The sequence below is a fragment of the Amblyraja radiata genome, chromosome 28, assembly GCF_010909765.2.
Source record: "Amblyraja radiata isolate CabotCenter1 chromosome 28, sAmbRad1.1.pri, whole genome shotgun sequence".
Classification (NCBI taxonomy): domain Eukaryota; kingdom Metazoa; phylum Chordata; class Chondrichthyes; order Rajiformes; family Rajidae; genus Amblyraja; species Amblyraja radiata.
In genome coordinates, this window is record NC_045983.1 from 1,376,125 (window position 1) to 1,403,949 (window position 27,825).

The 27,825-nt window shown below is 49.3% G+C and overlaps 1 protein-coding gene and 1 long non-coding RNA gene across 2 annotated transcripts; one reads left to right on the plus strand and one right to left on the minus strand.

Annotated features, from left to right (window-relative positions):
• Positions 1-1,878: 1,878 nt before the first annotated feature.
• Positions 1,879-10,562, plus strand: LOC116988711 (guanine nucleotide-binding protein G(I)/G(S)/G(T) subunit beta-3-like). The gene is made up of 9 exons (XM_033045551.1): positions 1,879-1,963; positions 2,471-2,509; positions 3,706-3,812; positions 4,019-4,082; positions 5,128-5,290; positions 5,892-5,958; positions 8,611-8,812; positions 9,755-9,971; positions 10,416-10,562. Exons 1-9 carry the CDS (start codon positions 1,907-1,909, stop codon positions 10,520-10,522), a joined length of 1,023 nt encoding a protein of 340 aa, XP_032901442.1. The 5' UTR covers positions 1,879-1,906; the 3' UTR covers positions 10,523-10,562.
• LOC116988712 lies at positions 4,046-27,426 on the minus strand. The gene is made up of 3 exons (XR_004416047.1): positions 27,346-27,426; positions 22,239-22,243; positions 4,046-4,057 (listed from the first exon to the last, which is right to left on the minus strand). It is a non-coding gene; the product is annotated as an uncharacterized LOC116988712 (long non-coding RNA).
• Between the last annotated feature and the right edge of the window lie 399 nt (positions 27,427-27,825).

Genomic DNA, 27,825 nt, shown 5'->3' on the forward strand with positions numbered 1-27,825 from the left:
GATGTCCGGAGCGCGCTGCCAGGGATGGTAATGGTAGCATATATGAGAGTGGTGTTCCATGGGTTATTGATCGGCACATGAATATGCAGGGTATTAAGGAATATGGATCACTTGCAGACGGAAGGTATTAAATTAATTTGACATCATGATCGGCATGAATGGTCTGTTCATGTGCTGTGCTCTTCTGTGTTATGCGGTTCTGCATGTACCGGTCCAAATGTCTTTTACACGTAGTTATAGCCACCGCCTGTCTGAACTACGTCCTCTGGCAGCTCGTTCTATATATCCAACACCCCAGAGAGGCTGAAGAGGGATTCACCAGGATGTTAACGGGCGAGAGGGCTTGATTTATAGCGAGAAGCTGGATAGATCAGTTCTGTGTCCCTGGAGCGTTGGAGGCTGAGGGGTGACCTTATCGATGTTTACAAAATCATGAGGGGTGCAAAAGAAGGATGGTCATGATCTGTTTTATAGGGTTGTGAAATCAAGAACCAGATGGCGCGATTTCAGTGTGATAGGGGGGAGGATTTGATAGGAACTAGAGGACCAGCTTTTTCACTCGGCTATATGTAGCAATGTTACAAAATTTTGAGATTTTAAAAATCAAGTCTGCAATTTATCCCATCAAATAAAGCATAAAAATAAGTTTAATTTGACACCTAATTCACTTTCATATCTCAAGTATTTAAAAAGTTATGGCCAATTTCATACTCGGAAATGAGCATCTTGTTCCCTATTGATTTTCTATGGATATAACAAAAAAGCTGTGATCGTGAAGAGTCAAAAGCCCATAACTTTCTTAAAAATTAAGAGAACTGAATGAAATTTTCAGTTATCATAGATTGAAGCATTCTGAAACAAATATAAAATAATCTTACTTGGATGATCTGAAATTAAAGCATATAATTAGTTAGTTACCTAATTGTAGCTAATTTCAGACTTCAATTACTAGATCTAAATATCTATCCATTTCTTAATAAATGATTAACATTTTTAAATAGCCTAAATGTCCAAATAATATTCACAAATAATTCACAATAAAACATGATTTTTAAATCTCATTTACATCAATTTATAGGCCAAATGGAAGGAATTCAGTGTTCAATTGCTGTAAATAAATGTCCATTTTAAATCAGCTTTCCAGTGGGTCCCTGTGGAACGCGCAGGTTTAGAACGTTCATATTGCGGTAGATTTGTGCCCCCAAATGCCCAGAAAAATACTGCGGGATATAATGGGCCCAAAATGAGCTACTCGCAATATTAAACTTTGTATAAAGGGATCTTAAGAAGCCCTTTTTAATGTAAAAATATACAGCCTACCTTCAATTGTCTGCTTTATGAGACCCTGCGGTTGCTGGTGGTCGCGGGTTTAGAGATTGATTTTTAAACTACTATAACTATTATACGAGGCCTTTAAAACTAATAATAGCTTTTGCGACGGGGTCTTCCAGCGATTTTTCGTTAATAATTAACTAGGCTGAACATCTTCGATTTGAACAGCCTAGAGAAAATCGCGTTTTAAACCCGCCCCCCTCTAAACGGCGCCAAAATCGCGCACACTCGCAGCGACAGATTTTCAGCGACGCTTCAGGTAGGCTTTGCAACATACCTACTATATGGAAGGAGCTACCAGATGAAGTAGTTGATGCAGGAACAGTGACAACATTAGATAAACACACGTGGACAGGTTTAGACGGATATGGACCAAACGCTGGGAAATGGGACTAGCTCAGATGGGCAATAGGCCGGCTTGAACAAGTTGGGCCGAAGATCCTATTTTCGTATAGCCTAACTGTGTTTTTTATCCCTCAATCCCCCTCTCATCCATCTTGATCAGACTCCAAGTCGTCCCTCGGACGTAATCTCGTCTGCCAGCCACCGCTGTAACGACTTGAACTACTGAAACATGGCCGAGATGGAGCAGCTGAAGCAGGAGATGGAGTCACTCAAGCAAGAGATCGCGGTGAGTGCAACTTCCCCACTCTCGGGGTTACCCCAGTCCCTACCCCACCCTTCACCTGAGGCTTCCATCCACTCCGCACGCCGCGCGCTGCCGCACCCGAGGATTCTCCCACCTGAAACCCAGCCCCAAGGATTTCGCCACCCCGTCCAACCAAATTTGTGCCCCACCTCGGGGTCTCCCTGAATTGCGCCTCACCCCTGGGGCGGGCTACAGCACCGCATCCGCACCGCTGCCACCCCACTTGCTCCTCACCCCGGGCTCCCACACACTCCGGAGCCCCCATCCTTTGTATACCCGTCTCATACCCTCACCACCCCGGGCGCCCCACCCGCACCGAGGCCGCAGTACCAGTCCCACCTCGGCCCCAGCCATGACCCATTTTGGCCTGGTGCAGATTGAAGGCCGAGCCCGACGTCAGTGTTCCCGCTGTGACAAGAGACCGGATCAGCCGAGGGACGGGCAGACGTCCCAATCTTGACCACCCCTTCTCTTCTGGTTTCTTGGCAGGAGGCGAGGAAAGCGGTGTGTGACAGCAGCCTGTCGCAGGTACGCAGAGGGAGGAGATGGGTGGGAGTCAAAAGATGGCTCGGGGTTAGGGTAGTAAACATAGAAACATAGAAAATAGGTGCAGGAGGAGGCCATTCGGCCCTTCGAGCCAGCACAGCCATTCTTTGTGATCATGGCTGATCGTCCCCTATCAATAACCCGTGCCTGTCTTCTCCCCATATCCCTTGATTCCACTAGCCCCTGGAGCTCTATCTAACTCTCTCTTAAATCAATCCAGTGACTTGGCCTCCACTGCCCTATGTGGCAGGGAATTCCATAAATTCACAACTCTCTGTGTCAAAAAAAAAATTCTCACCTCAGTCTTAAATCACCTCCCCTTTATTCTAAGACTGTGGCCCCTGGTTCTGGACTCGCCCAACATTGGGAACATTTTTCCTGCATCTAGCTTGTCCAGTCCTTTTATAATTTTATATGTTTCTATAAGATCCCCCCCTAATCCATCTAAACTCCAGTTGATACAAGCCTAGTCTTTTCAATCTTTCCTCATATGACAGTCCCGCCATCCCAGGGATCAATCTCGTGAACCTACGCTGCACTGCCTCAATCACAAGGTCCTTCCTCAAATTAGATCAAAACTGTGCACAATACTACAGATGTGGTCTTACCAGAGCCCCATACAACTGCTGAAGAAAGTAGTAGTAGTAGTGAGTAGTTAGTAGTTAGTAGTAAGTGTTAGTAGTAGTAGTTAGTAGTGAGTGTGCTGAGAGGAGTCGCGTATAGGGAGAGGTCGGGGATGCTGATTGTTCAAAGAGAAGGAAACGAAAGTTGCGGACGAGGGAGGGAGAGTCAGGGAGAGTTCGGGGGTGGGAGGGCCAGGGAAGTTTCGGGTGGGTCAGGAACGGGTCGGGGATAGATTGTACGATGGCTCGGAGGAGGACCGAGCCGGGGATAGAGTCAATGAAGGCTCGGGTGAGGGACTGGCTGGGGTTAGGGAGGGTCTACATGGGGTGGGCGGTTTAGGGCGATGTCCAGCGGAGGGTGAGAGGGAGATCGGTGGAGGGTCAGGAAGGAGCTGTGGTGAGGGTCAGTGAGGATTCCGGAGTCAGGCTCAGCCTGGGCTCGGGGCTGGCCGTGTCAGGCCAGATGCGCGGAGAGGGTGAGGGTGGGATCGTTCGGGCGACGGTGCGGTCGTGGTTAGTTGTGCACCGGTTCCCAGTCCTCTCTCTCTCCCTCAGGTGAGCGCCGGTGTGGACGCCGTGAGTCGGATTCAGATGCGGACTCGGCGCACCCTGCGCGGGCACTTGGCCAAAATCTACGCCATGCACTGGGGGACGGATTCGCGGTACGGCCAGAGGGATGGGGGAGTTGACGGTGATGTCTGTTTATGTCCGAATATGTGACTATCCATGTGTGTGCATCTTTGATGCTGTCTATATGTTTGTCTCTGTCTGTGAGTGTGTCAGTGTGAGTGTGATTTCCACACACAACCCCGACTACGACCTGCCCCAGAACACACGTGCACATCTCTAACTAACTTTTTTACAACAGACTTCTGGTCAGCGCCTCGCAAGATGGGAAGCTGATTGTCTGGGACAGTTACTCCACCAACAAGGTAAAATACCATGCCAATGATGCTGTGTGTGTGTGTGTGTGTGTGTGTGTGTGTGTGTGTGTGTGTGTGTGTGTGTGTGTGTGTGTGTGTGTGTGTGTGTGTGTGTGTGCGCGTGTGTGTGTGTGTGTGTGTGTGTGTTTGTGTGTGTGTGTTTGTATGTCTGTGTGTATGTGCGTGAGTGTGCGTGGCTGTGTGTATACGTGTTTGTGTATGTACGTGTGTGTACGTGTGTGTGCGTTTGCGTGTGTGTGTACGTGTGTCTGCGTGTGCGTACGTGCGTGCGTGTGCGTGTGTGTGTGTGTGTCTGTGTTTGTGTGCCTGTGTGTATGTGCGTGTGTGTGCATGCATGCGTGCGTGCGTGCTTGTGTGTGTGTGTGTGTGTGTGTGTGTGTGTGTGTGTGTGTGTGTGTGTGTGTGTGCGTGCATGCGTGTGTGCGTGCTTGTGTGTGTGTGTGTGTGTGTGTGTGTGTGTGTGTGTGTGTGTGTGTGTGTGTGTGTGTGTGTGTGTGTGTGTGTGTGTGTGTGTGTGTGTGTGTGTGTGTGTGATATCCCAGCGAGGATCATTGTGTGGATCAGCGTGCGGGAACATGTCTCCGTGTGCGTCAGTACATTTTCTCAGGTGAGCATGTGCGCGTGCGTTTGGCACCAAAGACCAGTGAAGATCAGTGTGTGTGGAGCCCATCCCGAGTGAGAGTAAGTGTGTGTGGAATCCGTCCCCCATCAAGGGCCAGTGTGCGTGAGAACTGTTCCCCAGTGGAGATCAGTTCGTGTGGGACCCCTCCGACAGTAAGGATCAGTGTATGTGGGTCTCCTCCCTTCAATGAGGGTCACTGTGTGTGGGACCCGTCCGCTAGAGCGGATCAGTGTGTGCATGTGTGTGGGACCCGTCCGCTAGAGCGGATCAGTGTGTGCATGTGTGTGGGACCCGTTTCCTAGTGAGGGCCAGTGTGTGTGTAAAGGACCCATCCCTCAACATATGTTGGATGTATATTTGGAAGCCGCCCTACACGTATATCCCTGAGGCCCCACCAATCCTCCCCATCAGATGCACGCCATCCCACTGCGGTCCTCCTGGGTGATGACCTGTTGCTACGCTCCGTCTGGTAACTGTGTGGCCTGCGGCGGTTTGGACAACATGTGTTCCATCTACAACCTGAAGTCCCGCGAGGGCAATGTGAAAGTGAATCGGGAACTGGCGGGACACAACGGTGAGTAACCCAGGAGGGGAGGGGGTAAAGTGGTGGGAGAAGGGGTCGGCGTTAGTGGGGAGAACGTGGGACAGAGAAAGGCCTAGAGAGGGGGGGGGGGGGGGGGGGGGGGGGCAGGCAGAGCGACTTAGCGGCGTGCTTAGACAGTGAGAGAGAGAGAGGGGGGGGGGGGTCGGCGTGATTAGTAGACAGTGAGAGAGAGAGAGAGAGAGAGAGAGAGAGAGAGAGAGAGAGAGAGAGAGAGAGAGAGAGAGAGAGAGAGAGAGAGGGAGAGAGAGAGAGAGAGAGAGAGAGAGAGAGAGAGAGAGAGAGAGAGAGGTGAGAAATGGGAAGGGGAGGAGAAAGAGAATGAGTTCAATGGAGAGAAAGGTCGCGGGGTTCATGGTCCGCCGACCCATGAGTCATTGGGATGATGGTACTCTGATCCAATGAGGTTAAGGGCCTCTGATCGAAGAATCGCGGGGATCCTGGTCCCTTGAGTCAGAAGTCGCGGCAATCGCGACCCTGTGATGCAGGGGTCAGAGGATGGTCCTCTGTGTGGTAGGATGTTGGGTCGTTGGCTCCCGCACGCCAGTTGCTAAGGGCCGCATCTCATTGCCAGGTTACCTTTCCTGTTGCCGCTTTCTGAACGACAACGAGATCATCACCAGCTCCGGGGACACCACCTGGTAAGTGCACCCATCCCTCCCAATGGTCTTCCTTCACCTTCCTGCATCGTCCTCTTCCTAATCGGGATTATCACAATGGAAAGGGCTTAGATGCAGTGGAATTTATCAAGTGTGATCAGGAAACTTTATTGAGGCAATACGTAGAGGGCCCTACAAATGAGAGGGCAAACGTTGACCTACTCTTCGGGAGCTGGGCAGGCCAATCGAATCATGTTTCTGTGGGCTGGCACTCTGTGACCCACAACCGCAGTTCCACTAGCTTGAATATAATTACGTATAAGGACAGGGCTGGTCGGCGGGCTTAAGTTTCAAATTGGAGTAGGGTCAACTTTGGTGATAGTGGGCAGAAACTTGCAGAAGGTGATTGGAGTAGGGTGCACAAAGCGATGGCCACAAGCTCGTAAAAAATATGATAGTGAGAGTTCAAGGTGCACACTTTCTGTTTGGAGTAAAGGCAAGACATGTAGGAGTAAGAGAAATTGAGGCCCTATTTAGGAAAATAAGAAGGCATTGGCCAGACATAGGGAGGAAGAGTTAAATGTATCATTGGTGGAGTTTAAATTACTGACAATAGGTGCAGGAGTAGGCCATTCAGCCCTTTGAGCCAGCACCGTCATTCACTGCGATCATGGCTGATCATCCACATTCAATACCCCGTTCCTGCCTTCTCCCCATATTCCTTGACTCCTCTATGTTTAAGAGCTCTATTTAACTTTCTTTTGAAAGCATCCAGATTATTGGCCTCCACTACCTTCTGAGGCAGAGAATTCCAGATTCACAACTCTCTGGGTGAAAACGGGTTTCCTTATGTCCGTTCTTAAATGGTCTACCCTTTATTCTTAAACTATGGCCCCTGGTTCTGGACTCCCCCAACATCGGGAACATGTTTCCTTGCCTCAAGCGTGTCCAAAACCCTTAGAAATCTTATGTTTCAATAAGATGCCCTCTCATCCTAAATTCTTAATTTTCTTAACTATGCTACTGAGTGGCATAGTTAATGAGATAGCTCTGGAGAATGATTAACGACATTTTATGTATCTTAAGGGTAAAGGATAACGATAGAAAGACCAGGGCCACTCAGAGAACATAGTGATCATATATATGAGCAACAGGTGATGGGGCATGCATCGTCCAGTCCACGTGCTCGGCCTCTTGGACCGGCGCCCGTCTAGCTGAGCCCCAGGCCTCCAGGGCCGACTCCACCATTGCACTCCCTCCCGCAGCCGGTCACCTTACAGGCCCTCCATCCGACTCTTTCCTCGAGTCGTGCCTTCCCGGTCCTCGGTGGGCGATCCTAGTGGCTTTGGCCGCGGCTTACCGGGATTCTTCGTGCGGCTTACCGGGGGTCTGTATGGATGTCCATTTGCAGTTAATTTGATAATGAAGTAAAATTGGTAGTAAAGTAGATAGTGAAGATGATTATCAAGAACTATAGCGGGATTTTGATCAGCTGGGCATGTGGATGGCAAATTGGTTTAATTGAGATAAGTGTGAAGAGTTGCAAGTGAATGGCAGGCCGCTGGGGAGTGGGGTGGAGCAGACAGATCTAGAAGTACAGGTACATAGTTCCCTGATGTCGCTCCACGGTTTAATAGGACATTGAAGACTTTTGGCACGCTAGCTTCACCAGTTTGAGAATGGGCTATAAAAAATTACGACGTTTTGTTACAGTTGTACAAAACGTTAGTGAAGCTGTACTTTGAGTAATGTATTCAGTTTTCAGCACTTTACTAGAGGAAAGTCCGTTTCCCCACGGTCGAGCAAACCATAAGTAGATGGTGGAGGTGTAAGATGAGAGGGAAAGATTTAATAGGAACCTCGGGGGTAATGTGGTTAGTGGGTATATGGATCGAGCAGTCAGAGGAAATAAGATTCAAGATTCAAGAGAGTTTATTGTCATGTGTCCCAGATTGGACAATGAAATTCTTGCTTTGCTTCAGCACAACAGAATATAGTAGGCATGAATACAGAACAAATCAGTGTGTCCATATACCATTATATAGATATATGCACACATGAATAAATAAACAGATGAAGTGCAATAACAGATAATGGTCTATTAATTTTCAGAGTTTTGTTCGAGTTGAGTTTAATAGCCTGATGGCTGTGGGGAAGTAGCTATTCCTGAACCTGGACGTTGCAGACTTCAGGCACTTGTACCTTCTACCCGAAAGTAGCGGGGAGATGAGTGTGTGGCCAGGATGGTGTGGGTCCTTGTTGATGCTGCCAGCCTTTTTGAGGCAGCGACTGCGATAGATAATTGAGGCAGGTAAAATAACAACGATTAGAAGGAACGATTTAGAGGGTTGTGGGCCGATCTCGGGCAAAGATGGATTAGCTTGGATGGGGCACCTTGGGCGGAATGGAGGTTGGGCTGACCTCTTCCAGTGCTCTATAACTCTGACTGCCTGTCCTACAGAACCAATGACCCCTCTCCGAGATCACGTCCGAGTCCAGCGACGGTCAGTTCTTTCCCAGTAGTTTCCTCTCCCCGCCTATTATACTTCCCTCTCTCTTCACCCCAGAACATTTATTCCGGACACCGCCCCTCTCATCACATCCCCCATCTCCTCCCCATTTCCCTCCCCTGTTTCCTCCCCATCACCCCTATTTGTCCTCTTTCTATATACTGACTACGCCTCTCCCGCGAAGCATTCTCTGGGACATCGAGACGGGCAAGGAAAAGACCGCCTTCCTTGGCCATAGCGGTGACGTGATGAGTCTGGCGGTGTCGCCCGACTTCTCGCTTTTCGTGTCTGGGGCGTGCGACGCTTCGGCCAAGCTGTGGGACATCCGGGACGGCCGGTGTCGTCAGACCTTCCTGGGCCATGAGTCCGACATCAATGCCATTTGCGTAAGTGCGAGGGGCCCCGTGGTTCACGTTATCCTCCCTTGTCCTGCTGGGGGGGGGGGGGGGTCAAACTATTCCGTCCCGGGATGAAACCATCCCCACCCGGGGTAAAACAGGTCCGTTTTAGGGGTTAACCGATCAACCTGTCCCGCCCCATCGCCAGGGATCCGGCTTCTGGATCAAATTATACCCCCCCCCCCCCACACACACACACACACGCACATTCACCACTCACCGCAGGATCAAACCGATCAGTCCTGGAATCAACCCGACTCCCCGAGTTCAAACTGTCCCGTTTCGTCCCAGGGTCCAAACCACCCATCCCCGTTCTTTCACCACAAATCAATCTGCCCGTCTCAATGTCGAAATGTCGCATCCTGGGTCAAAATAAAGTATCCCGTGCCAGTGCGAAATCCACCCCTCCTTCCCCGGGTGAATTGCCCGTCTCGAATCAAACCGTCCGGTCCCGGGTCAAAACGTCTCCTTTCGTCCTGGCACGAAACCGCCCTGTTTCCGGGTCAAAGTCGTGAAGAGGGTCGAATATTGCGGGTTGGGATCGCGATTGAGGGGTGAAAGGTGAGCGGTGAGGATTGAGAGTTGAAGGGGTGAAGGGCGAAGGGCGAAGGGTGAGGGGTGTAGGGTAGAGCATGGATGAATAGTGAGTGCGAGGGGTGAGAAGGGGAAGGGATGGTGAGGATGAGGACGAGTAGTGAGGATGACAAATCAGGGGTGAAGCTGAGGGGTGAAGGGTGGAGGGTTACGGGTGACTGGTGAAGTGTGAATAGTAAGGGATGATGGGTGTGAACTGCAGGGCGAGAGGGGAAGGGTGGGGAGTGTGAGGTACTGAAGGAAAAGTAGAAAGGATGAGGATGAGTTGTAAGGAGTAAAGGGTGAGTGGTCGCAGTGAACGGGATCCCCGCGACTCCTTTGCTCTCTCTCCCCCAGTTCTTCCCCAGCGGGCAGGCGGTCTGCACGGGGTCGGACGACGCCAGCTGCCGCATTTTCGACCTGCGCGCCGACCAAGAGGTGGCGGTTTACGCCAGCGAGGGCGTGCTGTGCGGGATCACGTCGGTCGCCTTCTCCCGCAGCGGTCGCCTGCTGCTGGCCGGCTACGACGACTTCAACTGCAATGTTTGGGACACGCTCAAGGCGGAGCGCTGTGGTGAGTCCCCGGACCCTCGGTTCCCTGTTCCCGTGCCCACGCACAAACGTCCTGCTCCATTTTCTCCCACACTGCCACCCGCTCTTTTCCACTCCCCACCCACATATTCCTCCCACTCTCCACCTCCCGCACACGGCCTCTCTCCACACCCTCTTCCCTACTCTCGCCCTTCTCTGCCACTACGTCCCTGTCCCTCCCCCACTGGACTCTGCTCATCTTTCTCCTCTCATCTCCCAATCCACACGCAATCCCTCCCCACCCCCATCCCTCTTCCGCTCTCCACGCACACTCCTCCACTCTGCCTCGCCCTCCTTCTTTTACCGTCCCCTCCCTCTCTCCCTCCCTCACGCCCTCTCCCTCTCTTTGTACCTCAGTCCATTCTCTGCAAGAGCACCTTACTCCCGCCATCGCTAACTCAGACGCTTATCGCTCTCTTCCCCGCAGGAGTTCTGTCGGGACACGACAACCGCGTCAGCTGCCTGGGCGTTCCCGAGAACGGGATGGCAGTGGCCACGGGTTCCTGGGACAGCTTTCTGAAAATTTGGAACTGAGGGCCGTTCAGACGGACTCCGTCCCACCTTCCTCCACCCCCACCCTGCCCCACTCTCACCACCACCCCGGAACTAGTCAGTCGGAGATGTAGCCTCTGTATTCCGCGCGAGATACGTCAATAAAACTCTAGACTCATTTGTTTGTGCAATAGGTCTCCGCTGTAGACCATTCGGAATGTAGACTCAAATGGGAAAATCCCATCCCTTCCATATCGGACAATAGACAATAGACAATAGATAATAAGTGCTGGAGTAGGCCATACGGCCCTTCAATGTGATCATGGCTGATCATCCCCAATCAGTACCCGGTCCCTGCTTTCTCCCCATATCCCTAAACTCCGCTACAAGTTGGAGATAAGGCGGGGCAAGTTTCAAGGGAATGTGCGGGCGGATATTTCCACACAGGGAATAATGCGTGCGTGAATCGCGCTGCCAGGGATGGTAGTGGAGGCAGTTATATTTAAGACACTTTTAGAATGGGTCATGTTCGAGTAATTCAGCGGTTCAGACAGCATGTCTGGACGAAAAGAATGGGTGACGTTTTGGTTCGGAACCCTTCAGCAGACTGAAGAAACATAGAAACATAGCAACATATAAAATAGGTGCAGGAGTAGGCCATTCGGCCCTTCGAGCCTGCACCGCCATTCAATATGATCATGGCTGATCATCCAATTCAGTATCCAGTATCCTGTACCCCCTGATCCCTTTAGCCACAAGGGCCACAACTAACTCCCTCTTAAATGTAGCCAATGAACTGGCCTCAACTACCTTCTGTGACAGAGAATTCCAGAGATTCGCCACTCTCTGTGTGGAAAATATTTTTCTCATCTCGGTCCTAAAAGATTTCCCCCTTATCCTTAAACTGTGACCGCTTTTCTGGACTTCCCCAACATCGGGAACAATCTTCCTGCATCTAGCCTGTCCAACCCCTTAAGAATTTTGTAAGTTTCTATAAGATCCCCCCTCTATCTTCTAAATTCTAGCGAGTACACGCTTCCTTCACTGCCTGCTGCACCTGCATGCCTACTTTCAATGACTGGTGTACCATGACACCCAGGTCTCGTTGCATCTCCCCTTTTCCTAATTGGCCACCATTCAGATAATAGTCCACTTTCCTGTTTATGCCACCAAAGTCGATAACCTCACATTTATCCACATTATACAGCATCTGCCATGCATTTGCCCACTCACCCAGCCTATCCAAGTCACCTTGCAGCCTCCTAGCATCCTCCTCACAGCTAATCGCTTCCCCCCAACTTCGTGTCATCCGCAAACTTGGAGATGTTGCATTCAATTCCCTCGTCCAAATCATTAATATATATTGTAAATAGTTGGGGTCCCAGCACTGAGCCTTACGGTACCCCATTAGTCACTGCCTGCCATTCTGAAAAGGACCCGTTTACTCCTACTCTTTGCTTCCTGTCTGCCAGCCAGTTCCCTATCCACATCAATACTGAAGAGGGATACCCATCCTTTTTCTCCAGAGCTGCTGCCTGACCCGCTGAGTTACTCCAGCATTTTGTGTGTATCTTCGGTATACACCTGTTCCTTTCTACACATTTAGTCTCTATTAGCATTGTGTTTGGCACAGACATTGTGGTGTAGAACCCGCCTCTGCGCATAATTCTCTGTGTACTATGTGAGAACGTAAGGGAGTTAATGGTAGGAACCTTAACATCATTGATGTGCAGCGGAATCTCGTGTCCGTGACTCCAGTGAAAGTGGCAACACAAGTAGATAGAATAGTAACGAATAAGTATGATGTGCTTATATTTATCGATGTTGCACTCAGTATAAAGTCAGGAAGTCATGGTACATCTTTATAGACATTTGGTCAGATCTCATTTGATTTGGCGCGTGCAGTCCCTACCGCCCAATTACAGGAAGAATGCGGCGGTTTAAGAGACGGTCGAGAGGAGGTTTTCAACCTGTTAACTATAAAGAGAGATTGGACAAAATTGGAACGTCGAAACTGAAGAAGACCTGAGTGAAATGTGTATAATTGTGGGGCATAGATAGAGTAGACGGTCAGATATTTCAGAGATTGGAAGTAGTGATTGAGAGAAATAATTGTGAGAGGGGCAAAATTCAACGGAGTATGTCTTTTTACACATTGATTATGCATGGGACGCTTTGCCGGGTTGGGGGGGGGGGGGGGGGGGGGGTGTTAATGGTGACAGATTACATAATGTTTTTAAAGAGGGTTTTAGGTAGCACGTAAAAATGGACATGTACCATGTAAAACAGAGTTTAGCTTGGCATCATGTTAGCCACCGACAAGGAGTGCTGAAGGGCCCGTTCCTGTGTTTCATTCTTCCACGTTCTATGATAATAGGCAATAGACAATAGGTGCATGAGTAGGCCATTTGGCCCTTCGAGCCAGCACCGCCATTCAAAAGCGTTCCATGCACATGGCTGATCACCCCCCCCCCTCCCCAATCTGTACCCCGTTCCTGCCTTCTCCCCATACCGCCCTGACTCCGCTATTATTAACAGCCCTATCTAGCTCACTCTTGAAAGCATCCAGAGAACCTGCCTGAGGCAGAGAATTCCACAGATTCGCCACTCTCTGTGAGAAAAAGTGTTTCCTAGTCTCCGTTCTAAATGGCTCACTCCTTATTCTTAAACTGTGGGCCCTGGTTCTGGGCTCTCCCAACATCGGGAACATATTTCCTGCCTCTAGCGTGCCCAAGCCCTTAACAATCTTATATGTTTCAATGAGATACCCTCTCATCCTTCTAAACTCCAGAGTGTACAAGCCCAGCTGCTCCATTCTCGCAGTGTATGACAGTCCCGCCATCCCGGGAATTAACTTTGTAAACCTACGCTGCACTCCTCAATACAAGAATGTCCTTCCTCAAATTAGGGGACCAAAACTGCACGCAATACTCCAGGTGTGGTCTCACTAGGGCTCTGTACAACTGCAGAAGGACCTCTTTGCTCCTATATTCGATTCCTCTTGTTATAAAGGCCAACTTGCCATTTGCTTTCGCATGCAGGCACAGTAAGCTGCATCTGAACCAGTAGGGCGCTAATATGTTTCCAGCGAGTTTTGCTGGTGCTTATCTGCAACGTTTAAATTAGTAAGACATAGTGGGACCTAGAGAAGTAGAACAGAAAATAGTAGGGGTGATTGGAAGCAGTTGGGTTGAAGTGTGTTTATTTCAATGCCAGGAATATGTGGGACAGTGGGTGAATTTAGAGCCGGAATCGTGCCTGAGACTATGATGTTGTGGCCATTGTGGAAACGTGGTCATGACTGGCAGCTCAATGTCCATGGTTTCGATGTTTCACATGTGATGGAGAGAACGGGAAAAGAGGTGGTGGCGTTACCCTGCTTATCAGGGAATCTATCGGGGCAGCACTCAGAGTGGACATATTTGGGGATCGTCCGCTGAGGCGATATAGGTGGAGCTTAAAAATAAGAAACGTGCAAGTACTCCATTCAGTTTGTACTCTAGGCCCCGCTATGGCAAGCGAGAAATAGCGATTCAGATATGTCGACAGATTACTGCAGGATTGCAAAATAACAGGGATGTCTTTGGGGTGATTGTAACTTGCTCAATATTGACTGGAACTTACCAATGGATTATGAGGCAGTGAGTCTCACGCCAGTGGTAGAGAAGCTATTGGAGAAGATTTCTCAGGATTTGATTTTAGCCAAATGATTAGAGAATGGGTTAATTATGGACAGTCAGCATGGACAGTTCAGTTTTTGAAGAGGTTTCGAAGGTGAACCGTGAGTGTAGGGCGATTCATATTAGAATCACAAAGTCGTTGAGTTGCTCGGTGCAGACACGGTCCTCTCACTCCAGTACCTCCACCACAACGCTTTTGCCCATCAATGTTATCTGGAACGTAGAACCTTATTAGTAACGTAGATGTTTCTAACTTTAATATTTAACTAGACAGCCGGTGATCCCGTTGGGCCCCCGTTTGACGACGACAGAGATACCGGTTGTGACAGGAGTCAAAATGGCGATCTCAAAATGGCCGCGGCCCGGCAGCCCTCCCCCAACTGCGCACGCGTGGCAAGCGGGAGCGGCACTGACAAATGTTTTTAAAGTTTAAAAAGTCAATAATTTGTAAAATATAACATCAATCTAAACGAAACTTGCCAGTTGACATCGCAGGACAGTGAGGGAGCAGGCCTCCCGTGTGACAGGGTTGGCCTAAAATTGTCGCGTGTACTGTTTATGCGGAGTTTCAGGAACAAATATAGATACAAACAAACAAGATGTGATTCACTACACCGAGTTGGCCCCGTTGAGTCCCTGCCACACGGGAGTCCTGCTCCCCCAATGCAACCTGTTCCCCCAATGCAATATTCGACCACTCAATCATAGCCCCCACAGGAGGATTGGTCACCCAACGCAACCTGTTCCCCAACGCAATATTCCACCACTCACCCGTTCCCCCAATGCAACTCATTCCCCCAACGCAATATTCCACAACTCAGCCATAGCCTCCAACTGCGCAGATAATTTTTAACTTTTTTAAAAATGCGATTGCGCTCAGAATTATTGTGATTTCGGTGCCACCGACAAGGCCATCATTTGTTGTACAAATCTAGTGATTAAACTATGCTGTGCTGGGTTAGGCTGGCAGAATCTTCCCCTTTGTTATCCAAATCTAATCATTGAACTTTTCCCAGCTCATTTACCCTCCATCATTGTAAACTTAAAAAAAAATGCAATTGCACTTGCTAAAGGACTAAAGTGTACGAGGAAAGCAACATTGCAGCAGGCAAGGCTACAATCCCATTGTGACATCCTAGCTCTTAACTGTCAGTGCAGATTGGAAAAATCTTCCTCAAAGTAAGGTTTTATAAACATAAAAATGTGATATAAAATAAAACGTCAATCTGAACGAAACTTGATAAAACAAACACACCACAAGTCAAAGGTGGTCTAAAAATTGTAGTGCTATCGTGTGCGGTTTTGGGGTTATTCAGGGCAACAAAAGCACGTGCACAAATAAACACGTAAACATATCACAGACAGGATGAGAGTATTAGTAATATACTAGACCAAGTGGCACCCGTTGGGCCCCGTGCCCAACGCAATAAACCACCACTCACCCGTTCCCCGAACGCAACCCGTTTCCACCACTCACCCGTTCCCCCAACATAAACCGTTCCCCAAACCCAATAATCCACCACTCACCCATAGCCCACAAGAGAGGTCAATTCAACCCGATCCCTGGCGTAGGATTCCACCATTCACCCGTTGGGTCCCTGTCATGCGGGAGGCCTGGCCCCAATGCAACCCGTTCCCCAATATAAGATTCCACCACCCACCCATTCCCCCAAATGCAATATTGCACAATGTAACCATAGCCCCCAATGGTACAGGTAATTTTAAACTTAAAAAATATACAATTTCACTAAGATTTAATTTGATATAGGTGCTACTGACACGGTCATCATTGTTATCCAAATCTAATCATTAAATTTTGCTGTGCTGGTTTAGGCTGGCAGATTCTTTTCCTGAAGAATATTTGCTGTGAAGGACTCGGTGTTCTGGGAGAGAAACATTGCAGCTGGTAGGGCATTGTGACGCCATAATAGGGGGTGGACTGAGTGACTAAGCTGCCTGGCCTCAGCGACGGAGCTGCCAGACCAACAATATATGTATATATATATATATATATACTTGACCAAGTGCAGACCCGTTGGGTCTGTTTCCCCAACGCGCGTTTGCGGGGAGGGGGGGGGGGGCTGCGGCATCTCACTCACACTAACCACCCGCCAAACACACAGGCGGGGGGAGGGAGGAAGAGGGAGAAGGGGTGGGGAGAGAAGTGGGGAGGGAGGGGAGAGGGGAGGAGGAGGAGAGTGGGGAGTGGGAGCTGAGCGGGGAGGGCAGGATGCGGGGAGAGGGGTAGGGGGTGGGAGAGGGTGGAGGGGATGTTAGAGATGGAGAGAGGGGGTGAGGGGAAGGAGAGAGAGGGGAAGGGGATGGGAGAGGGTGGGAGGGGGACAGGGGAGAGATTGGTGAGGGAGAGGAGAGCGGGGTGGGGGAGAGGGAGGAGGAGGACAGTGGGGAGTGGGAGCTGAGCGGGGAGGGCAGGATGCAGGGAGAGGGGTAGGAGGTGGGAGAGGGAGGAGGGGATGTTAGAGATGGAGAGAGGGGGTGAGGGGAAGGAGAGAGAGGGGAAGGGGAAGGTAGGTGGAGAGAGAGGGAGAGGGAGGAAGGGAGGGGAGGGAGAGGGGAAGAGTGGGTAGTGAGGGGGAGCGGGGACTGGTGCAAGAGAGAGGGGGGGTGGGCGGGGAGATGGGGGGGAAGAGGGGTGGGGGATGGGGGAGAAGGGGTGGGAGGGGAGGAGGGAGAGGGGTGAGGAAAGAGGGAGATGGAGAGGGGGGAGAGGGGGAGATGAGGAGGAGAGGGGGTGGGGAGGGGGTGCGAGAGGGGTGCGGGAGGGGGGAGAGAGGGGTGGGGAAGGGGAGAGAGGGAGGAGGGGGGATGAGGGAGGGGAAGGAGGAGGAGAGGAGGAAGGGGAGAGAAGGGAGAGTGTGTGGAGGGAGGGGGAGAGTGGGAGGGGAAGAGTGGTGTGAGAGGGGGGAGGGTAAGAGTGGGAGAGGTATAGGGGGGAGAGGTGGGGGGAGAGAGGGATGGGGGTGGGAGGAGGAGGGGGAGGAGAGGGGTGAGGAGAGGGAGATGGAGAGGGGGGAAGAAAGATGAGAGGCGGAGAGAGGTGTGGCCCTCACTCCAGCTCCAGGCTCTACTCCAGCCCACACTCCGCTCCAGCTCAGGCTCTGCTCCAGCCCAGGCAGCAGCCTCCCCATCAGGCGCTGGGCGACGGACATGGACATGGACATGGACTGGAGGGAGGCCACGGGCGGGGATCTACCTGAGGACCCAGAGCGAGGCGGCGGGCGGGCGGGCGTCGTACCGGGCTTGGCCCGCGGCAGGAGCCTCCCCACATCCTCAATGTTGCACTCCTCAAAATACATATTTTATTATAAAATGGGTACATAAAAAGAAAAAATGTTTTGAGGAGTGCAAAATTGAATGTAAAAGTGAATGAGCTAGCGACATGGAAAAAATGACGGGATTTCATTTCACACACACACACACACACACACACACACACACACACACACACATAGTTTTAATATATAATAGATATATGCTATACTAATCTATGGTTCTATCGTTTCTGCGTATACGTTGTCTATATGGAATTCAGCAAGGCCTCTATTAAGACTAGTGGGCCGTTGGGTCCCAGCTTCACATGGGAGAGCTGGTCCCCGACGCAATATTCTAACTCTCTAACAATTAAAATGTTACTGGGCAGTTGGGGGGGGGGGGGGGGTTCTGGGGCGCTAACATAGGTATTGTGGGCCGAAGGGACTGGAGTCCAGAGGGCTAGTATGGACATTGTGTGCCCAATAGATTGTTGGTCTGGCAGCTCCGTCACTGAGGCCAGGCAGCTTAGTCACTCAGGCCTGGCAGGCTGACAGCTGAGAAACTGCCAGAAATTCTGCCGAAAACAGGTGACAGACTCTGTGAGAGAGAAGGTGGAGAGGGTGGACTGAATAGATTCTTGGGCTCGCAGTTCAGTGAGTCACGGCTGGTGGGCTGGCAGTTCATTTAGTCATGGCTGGTGGGATGGCAGTTCAGTGACTTACGGCTGGTGGTCTGTCAGTTAACATATGGCTGGTGTGCTGGCAGTACAGTTACACACACACACACACACACACACACTCACTCACACACTCACGCACAATCCGCCCCCCCCACACGCACACACGGACACACATTCACGCACACATACACACACCCACACACACAAACACTCACATACACTCCCATACACACTCAAACACACACACTCATATACACTCACACACATATACACATACACACTCGCACATATATACACATACACTCACATGACTGGTATGGCCAGCTAATTTCGTGATGGTCTACCCTGATCCATGGTAACCAAACTGTTCCTACTTGGAACTTGCTGAGGTTACTGTGTAAGGCACCTTGCCAATGTTCTACATTAACCTGATCTTATCCCAGAGACAATGAAAACGACTAGATAGCCCATGCTGGCAGTAAACCCACACGGTATTGGGGGTTCAGTATTGATGTGGATAGAGAGCTGGCTGGCAGACAGGAAGCAAAGAGTAGGAGTAAACGGGTCCTTTTCAGAATGGCAGGCAGTGACTAGTGGATTACCGCAAGACCCAGTGCTGGGACCCCAGCTATTTACAATATATATTAATGATTTGGACGAGGGAATTGAATGCAACATCTCCAAGTTTGCGGATTACACGAAGCTGGGGGGGCAGTGTTAGCTGTGAGGAGGATGCTAGGAGGCTGCAAGTGACTTGGATAGGCTGGGCGAGTTGGAAAATGCATGGCAGTTGCAGTATAATGTGGATAAATGTGAAGTTATCCACCTTGGTGGCAAAAACAGGAAAGTAGATTATTATCTGAATGGTGGCCGATTAGGAAAAGGGGAGATGCAACGAGACCAGGATCCCATGGTACACCAGTCATTGAAAGTAGGCATGCAGGTGCAGCAGGCAGTGAAGAAAGCGAATGGTATGTTAGCATTCATAGCAAAAGGATGTGAGTATAGGAGCAGGGGGGTTCTACTGCAGTTGTACAGGGTCTTGGTGAGACCACACCTGGAGTATTGCGTATAGTTCTGGTCTCCTAATCTGAGGAAATACATTCTTGCCATAGAGGGGGTACAGAGAAGGTTCACCAGACTTATTCCTGGGATGTCATGACTTTCATATGAAGAAAGACTGGATAGACTCGACTTGTACTCGCTAGAATTTAGAAGATTGAGGGGGGATCTTATAGAAACTTACAAAATTCTTAAGGGGTTGGACAGGCTAGATGCAGGAAGATTGTTCCCGATGTTGGGGAAGTCCAGAACAAGGGGTCACAGTTTAAGGATAAGGGGGAATTCTTTTAGGACCGAGATGAGAAAAACATTTTTCACACAGAGAGTGGCGAATCTCTAGAATTCTCTGCCACAGAAGATAGTTGAGGCCAGTTCGTTGGCTATATTTAAGAGGGAGTTAGATGTGGCCCTTGTGGCAAAATGTAGCAGGGGGCATGTGGAGAAGGCAGGTACAGGATACTGAGTTGGATGATCAGCCATGATCATGTTGAATGGCGGTGCAGGCTCGAAGGGCCGAATGGCCTACTCCTGCACCTGTTTTCTATGTTTCTATGTTTCTATACTGGGCCGACAGACTGTTTCATTTCGGAGTTTACGGAGGTTAATAACGAGACCTTACTTATCAGCGTCTAGAACCCTATGTCGATTATCTTTCTTGGAGCTTCAGCGAAGTTCCATTTGCAGACTCTGTCTATCATGCTTGTCATTTCTGTTAGATAGCTGATGCCGGTGGCCAACTTCTCTTGTAGTGGCTTGTCCGTCCCCGAGGGAGCAGCAATTTTAGAGGCAAGAGCTCGCAGCTTTTCCTCATGCGATTGACGTACATCATGCATTACAGCATGGGATCAGGGTACATAGTCATGTTCGGGGTCATGTTTGGAGTCAGTTTGTACTGATCTCTGACACTCTTAATGGTGGGAGAAAAATTGCACCCTGAACCAGTCGTTGATATATCCGTATGCCTTGGACTGTCTGTGCATGCTTCCGTAACACGGAGCATAAAATATATGGCTCCATCTCCATCACTTCATACATCCGAGCGGGAGGACTTATGCAACCCTGAACCAGGAGTTGCCTCAGGCATGTGTGCATAACTTTGGCACCATCTCCATGACTCCATTCATCCGAGTGGGATGACTTATGCAACCCTGAACCAGGAGCTGCCTCAGGCATGTGTGCATATGCTTTGGCACCATTTCCATCACTACGTTCACACGAGTGGGAGGAATATTGCAACCCTGAACCAGGAGCTGCTGCGCATGCGCAGCGCTAGTTTCTTGGCGGGTTTTTCATATATGGATTGCCATTTTCTGAAGTGTATCTTAGGAAACAAAGAGAGAAGAATGGGGTGCGTGTACCAATAAGTACATTTCTTGGTGCTATATGTTTCTAAATACCGTATTTCCCGGGGTGCTGGGGGGGGGGGGGGAGTTCCTTTCATAGCGTTTGGGGAGTCTGGCCCGGGGTAAAGTTGTGGGGAGGCCAGGAACGTTGTGAAGGAGGGGATCGGGATCATGCCACTTGCGACGCTCCTTGCACGGAGCCAGCGCATTGAGGCACGAGGTGGGGGGGGGGGGGGGGGGGGGGGAGAAGTCGATCGGGTGGCTGTGAGCGACCACGGCGCCGGACAGCGAAACCGCCCGCCACCTCAGCGCCTTCTACCGGCCCCCGCTCACCTCTGGCAGCTCTCTCCTGCCGCTCACTCATGTCAGCCGCTTCCCGCAAATCCTTAAATTCTGACAGCGCGATTGAGGTTACTCGGCTATGGGAATTTAAGGATTTGCAGGAAGCGGCTGACATGAGCGAAGTCGGGTGAGAAATTTTCAGACGGAGAGCACTGCCAGAGGTGAGCGGACCAGCAGAAGGCGCTGAAGTGGTGGCCAGTTCTGTTGTCGGGTCCCTGCGGCCGCTTGCAGCTACCCGAGCTGCCTCTATCCCCGGCTACAATGCGGCGGCTCTGCGTCCGGAGCGCCGCAGCAACGATGAGTGAGTTACTGGCATTAACCCCGACACCCTCCTTCTCATCACACCTGCCCTACCCGCAACTTTATCCCTGGCACAGGCTCTCCACGCGATGTGAAAGGAACTCTCCCCCCAATTGGTCCCTTGAACAAGTGTTGTCATTCAATAAGATGACAACTGATTCAACTTTTCCCTGTGCTCCCGTTTTCCCCAACATCTCTCCACCTGCCATCACCATTTCACCACCCACCATTCAGTAATTCAGAATGAAGGAGACTTGGAATCCTTGGGCAAATTGAATTGTTACTGTCTTTATTTTTATTTTTAATTTTTACGTAGAGAACAATCTGCGCACGCGCGGTTTACCTTTTTATTTTAAGTCGACAGGCTGCCGACCTTGAGTGTTCAAGAAGGAACTGCAGATGCTGGAAGATCGAAGGTACACAAAAATGCTGGAGAAACTCAGCGGGTGCAGCAGCATCTATGGAGCGAAGGAAATAGGCGACGTTTCGGGCCGAAACCCTTCTTCAGACTGATAGGGGGGGGGGGGAGAAGGAAGGAAAAGGGGAGGAGGAGGAGCCCGAGGGCGGGGGGATGGGAGGAGACAGTTCGAGGGTTAAGGAGGGGAGGAGACAGCAAGGGCTAGCAAAACTGGGAGAATTCAACGTTCATGCCATTGGGACGCAAGCAACCTAGGCGGAATATGAGGTGCTGTTCCTCCAATTTCCGGTGTTGCTCACTCTCGCAATGGAGGAGACCCAGGACATAGAGGTCGGATTGGGAATGGGAGGGGGAGTTGAAATGGGAGGGAGAGGAGCCTGAGGTTGTGGTACATATAGGTACCAACGACATAGGTAAAAAAAGAGAAGAGGTCCTGAAAGAAGAATTTAGGGAGTTAGGTAGAGAGTTAAGGAGAAGGACTGCAAAGGTAACAATCTCAGGATTACTGCCTGTGCCACGCGACAGTGAGAGTAGGAATGGAGCGAGGTGGAGGATAAATGAGTGGATGAGGGACTGGTGCAGTGGGTTTGGGTTCAAGTTTCTGGATCATTGGGACCTCTTTTGGGGAAGGTGCGACCTGTACAGAAAGGACGGGTTGCACTTGAACTCGAGGGGGACCAATATCCTGGCGGGGAGATTTGCAAAGGCTACTGGGGAAACTTTAAACTAGTATGGTTGGGGGGAGGGACTCAAATTGGGAAAGCTAGCAGTAAGTGTGTGAGGCAGGAGGCAGAGAATGGTAGCACTCTGACACAAAATGTAGGGGAGAGAGAAGAAAAAGACAATAAACAGAGAATAAGAGAGAGTTTCTTAAATGTGTATATTTTAATGCTAGGAGCATTGTAAGAACGGTGGATGAACTTAGAGCCTGGATTGACACCTGGAAGTATGATGTTGTGGCGATCAGTGAAACATGGTTGCAGGAGGGCTGTGATTGGAAACTAAATATTCCAGGATTTCGTTGCTTCATGTGTGATAGAATTGGAGGGGCAAGAGGTGGAGGTGTTGCATTGCTTATCAGGGAAGATATTACAGCAGTGCTTTGGCAGGATAGATTAGAGGGCTCGTCTAGGGAGGCTATTTGGGTGGAACTGAGAAATAGCAAAGGGGTAGCAACACTTATAGGGGTGTATTATAGACCGCCAAATGGAAGAGCAAATATGTAAGGAGATCGCAGATATTAGTAGTAAGCACAAGGTAGTGATTGTGGGAGATTTCAATTTTCCACACATAGACTGGGAAACACATTTTGTAAATGGGCTGGATGGGTTGGAGTTTGTAAAATGTGTGCAGGATAGTTTTTTGCAGCAATACATAGAAGTACCTTCTAGGGAAGGGGCGGTGCTGGACCTCCTGTTAGGAAATGAGACGGGTCAGGTGGCAGAGGTATGCGTTGGGGAACAGTTCGGGACCAGTGATCACAATACCATTAGTACCAATATAATCATGGAGAGGGTCAGAACTGGACCTAGGGTTGAGATTTTTGATTGGAGAAAGGCTAACTTTGAGGAGATGCGAAAGGATTTAAAAGGAGTAAATTGGGACATTTTGTTTTATGGGAAAGATGTGGAAGAGAAATTGAGTACATTTAAAGGTGAAATTTTAAGGGTACAGAATCTTTATGTCCCTGTTCGGTTGAAAGGAAATAGTAAAAATTGGAAAGAGCCATGGTTTTCAAGGGAAATTGGACACTTGGTTCGGAAAAAGAGGGAGATATACAATAATTATAGGCAGCATGGAGTAAATGAGGTGCTTGAGGAGTATAAAGAATGTAAAAAGAATCTTAATAAAGAAATTAGAAAAGCTAAAAGAAGATATGAGGTTGCTTTGGGTAAGGTGAACGTAAATCCAAAGGGTTTCTACAGCTATATTAATAGCAAAAGGATAACGAGGGATAAAATTGGTCCATTAGAGAGTCAGAGTGGACAGCTATCTGCAGAGCCAAAAGAGATGGGGGGAGATATTGAACAATTTCTTTTCTTCGGTATTCACCAAGGAGAAGGATATTGAATTATGTGAGGTAAGGGAAACAAGTAGAGTAGCTATGGAAACTATGAGTCTCAAAGAAGAGGAAGTATCATAGAATCATAGAAATTAGGTGCAGGAGTAGGCCATTCGGCCCTTCGAGCCTGCACCGCCATTCAATATGATCATGGCTGATCATCCAACTCAGTATCCCGTACCTGCCTTCTCTCCATACCCTCTGATCCCCTTGGCCACAAGGGCCAAAGTACAGACACTTTTGAGAAATATAAAAGTGGATAAGTCTCCAGGTCCGGACAGGATATTCCCTAGGACATTGAGGGAAGTTAGTGTAGAAATAGCAGGGGCTATGACAGAAATATTTCAAATGTCATTAGAAACGGGAATAGTGCCGGAGGATTGGCGTACTGCGCATGTTGTTCCATTGTTTAAAAATGGGTCTAAGAGTAAACCTAGCAATTGTAGACCTATTAGTTTGACGTCAGTGGTGGGCAAATTAATGGAAAGGATACTTAGAGATAATATATATAAGCATCTGGATAAACAGGGTCTGATTAGGAACAGTCAACATGGATTTGTGCCTGGAAGGTCATGTTTGACTAATCTTCTTGAATTTTTTGAAGAGGTTACTCCGGATATTGATGAGGGTAAAGCAGTGGATGTTGTATATATGGACTTCAGTAAGGCCATTGACAAGGTTCCTCATGGAAGGTTGGTTAAGAAGGTTCAATGGTTGGGTATTAATGGTGGAGTAGCAAGATGGATTCAACAGTGGCTGAATGGGAGATGCCAGAGAGTAATGGTGGATGGTTGTTTGTCAGGTTGGAGGCCAGTGACTAGTGGGGTGCCACAGGGATCTGTGTTGGGTCCACTTTTGTTTGTCATGTACATCAATGATCTGGATGATGGTGTGGTAAATTGGATTAGTAAGTATGCAGATGATACTAAGATAGGTGGGGTTGTGGATAATGAAGTAGCTTTTTAAAGTCTACAGAGAGATTTATGCCAGTTGAAAGAGTGGGCTGAAAGATGGCAGATGGAGTTTAATGCTGATAAGTGTGAGGTGCTACATCTTGGCAGGACAAATCAAAATAGGACGTACATGGTAAATGGTAGGGAATTGAAGAATGCAGGTGAACAGAGGGATCTGGGAATAACTGTGCACAGTTCCCTGAAAGTGGAATCTCATGTAGATAGGGTGGTAAAGAAAGCTTTTGGTGTGCTGGCCTTTATAAATCAGAGCATTGAGTATAGAAGTTGGGATGTAATGTTAAAATTGTACAAGGCATTGGTGAGGCCAATTCTGGAGTATGGTGTACAATTTTGGTCGCCTAATTATAGGAAGGCTGTCAACAAAATAGAGAGAGTACAAAGGAGATTTACTAGAATGTTGCCTGGGTTTCAGCAACTAAGTTACAGAGAAAGGTTGAACAAGTTAGGGCTTTATTCTTTGGAGCGCAGAAGGTTAAGGGGGGACTTGATAGAGGTCTTTAAAATGATGAGAGGGATAGACAGAGTTGACGTGGATAAGCTTTTCCCACTGAGAGTAGGGAAGATTCAAACAAGGGGACATGACTTGAGAATTAAGGGACTGAAGTTTAGGGGTGACATGAGGGGGAACTTCTTTACTCAGAGAGTGGTGGCTGTGTGGAATGAGCTTCCAGTGAAGGTGGTGGAGGCAGGTTCGTTTTTATCATTTAAAAATAAATTGGATAGTTATATGGACGGGAAAGGAATGGAGGGTTATGGTCTGAGCGCAGGTATATGGGACTAGTGGAGAATACGTGTTCGGCACGGACTAGAAGGGTCGAGATGGCCTGTTTCCGTGCTGCAATTGTTATATGGTTATATGGTTAAGTGCTGAGCCACCGGGAGTTCAGGTAGGTTATTGCGGACTGAGCGGAGGTGTTGGGCGAAACGATCGCCCAACCTCCGCTTAGTCTCCCCATGTAAATCAGCTGACATCTAGAGCAGAGGATGCAGTAGATGAGGTTGGAGGAGATGCAGGTGAACCTTTGTCGCACCTGGAACGACTGCTTGGGTCCTTGAATGGAGTCGAGGGGGGAGGTGAAGGGACAGGTGTTGCATTTCTTGCGGTTGCAACGGAAAGTGCCCGGGGAGGGGGCGGTACGTGAGGGAAGGGAGGAATTGACAAGGAGTTGCGGAAGGCAGACATACCCTCGAGCTGTCTCCTCCCACCCCCCCCCCCCGCCCTCGGGCTCCTCCTCCTCCCCTTTTCCTTCCATCTCACCCCCCCCCCCCCCACCCCCCCCCCCCCCCCCCCCCCCCCACCCCTATCAGTCTGAAGAAGGGTTTCGGCCCGAAACGTCGCCTATTTCCTTCGCTCCATAGATGCTGCTGCACCCGCTGAATTTCTCCAGCATTTTTGTGTACCTTCTGCCTACCTTGAGTAATTACTCACGGCACGTGCCTGCCTTGAAGCTGTGATCCTATTGACTCTCTGTCACCGCTCACTCCCTATCCTTTTCCCCTCCCTCAGTCACTTCCCCCCTCATCGCTCCCCTTTCAAGGATACAAAGGATATTTATTATCACATACACCAATTAATGTAACGAAATTTGACTTGCCATTACAGCACACAAATTAAGATAAGACACAACATTAAATAATTTAACAATAAACATATAAACATCCCCCCACAATGGCTCCCACTGTGAAGAAAGGCACAAAGTCCAGTCCCCATCGCCTTGTTCACCCATAGTCGGGCCTATTGAGGCCACCTCTGTCGCCGCTACGGCGGCCCGATGTTACAGGCCCTCTCGCCGAGTGATGGTGCACCGGCGTCGCGAGAACCCTCTCAGCGGCCTGGGACACCTGGAACTGCTGGAGACCGCGGCTTCCGAAGCAAGGAAGAGGAGCACCCCCAACCCCCCCCCCCCCCCCCCCCCCCCCCCCCCCCCCCCCCCACCCCCCCACACATAAAAAAGAATGGAAACATTTTTTAACACACTAGAAATAAAAGAAAGAAGTGCAAAGACAGACAGCTGCAGGCTGGGCAGCCAACTGGACGGCGCCCCCGCTACCTCACTAAAGACAATGTTTAAATCACATTTCTTCTCCTTCCATCACACAATCCATCAACTCTCATAGCTTCTGTATTGGCAGCAGAGATCACGGTGTGATGTTATTTTCGGTTTTCGGAATCTTCACGACAGCTTGTGTAAATGAGATCCCATTGTGATTGGACGACTGTGAGATGCCACTGGAAGCTGCTAGAAACGTATCTCACTCACCTGCAGTTACTATTTTCCGTTGGGGTTTTTTTAAACTTCAAATATCAATAACCTTTGAAATATACCATCAAATGTGAAGAAACTTGACACTAATGACCACGGGAAAAAGCTGAGTAAGATGCTGCAAAAATTCACGCAATTGTGTACCGTTTAAGCGTAGTTTCTTCATCTCATAGACAGAGACAGACAGACAGACAAACTAGATGGTTCTTTGAATACTATATTAGACCAAGTGCAGACCCATCGTGTCTGCTCCCCCAACGCACACGTTCCCAACCCGTAGCTCCCGTGAAAGGTATGGTCCTATACTCAAGCAGTTCCCGAACGTCTAATTCCAGCACTCCCCGGTCTACCTCAGCAGCGCTCTTTAAAAACATCCAATTGCACCTGCCCTGCGTGTACAATAGCAATTTGCCCCACCCCCGCTAGTCGAGCCATTGTGATGTCATCAGTTGACGTTGGTCGGATTACATTCAAAGTATTTTGATTTTTGGTAACTTTAATCAGTAATCAGTCGAGAAATAAAGCATAAAATGTTCCGTGAAGGTGGTCACTGCCAAGAGGGGGGAAACGCGAATCAGAATATGTAAAAACCTAGTGAAAGTTCCCATTTTAAAGCTTTAATTGCGAATAACGTGAAATATAGGATGAGTATAGAAGTTGGGATGTAATGTTAAAATTGTACAAGGCATTGGTGAGGCCAATTCTGGAGTATGGTGTACAATTTTGGTCGCATAATTATAGGAAGGATGTCAACAAAATAGAGAGAGTACAGAGGAGATTTACTAGAATGTTGCCTGGGTTTCAGCAACTAAGTTACAGAGAAAGGTTGAACAAGTTAGGGCTTTATTCTTTGGAGCGCAGAAGGTTAAGGGGGGACTTGATAGAGGTTTTTAAAACGATGAGAGGGATAGACAGAGTTGACGTGGAAAAGCTTTTCCCACTGAGAGT

What these genes read in the sequence shown, in the direction of transcription:
- LOC116988711 (XM_033045551.1), top strand. Translation starts at nt 1,907, where the DNA reads ATGGCCGAGATGGAGCAGCTGAAGCAGGAGATGGAGTCACTCAAGCAA. An exon ending in CACTGGGGGACGGATTCGCG is followed by an intron (nt 3,813 to 4,018) that starts GTACGGCCAGAG and finishes TTTTTACAACAG; the next exon opens with ACTTCTGGTCAGCGCCTCGC. An exon ending in CCGACATCAATGCCATTTGC is followed by an intron (nt 8,813 to 9,754) that starts GTAAGTGCGAGG and finishes TCTCTCCCCCAG; the next exon opens with TTCTTCCCCAGCGGGCAGGC.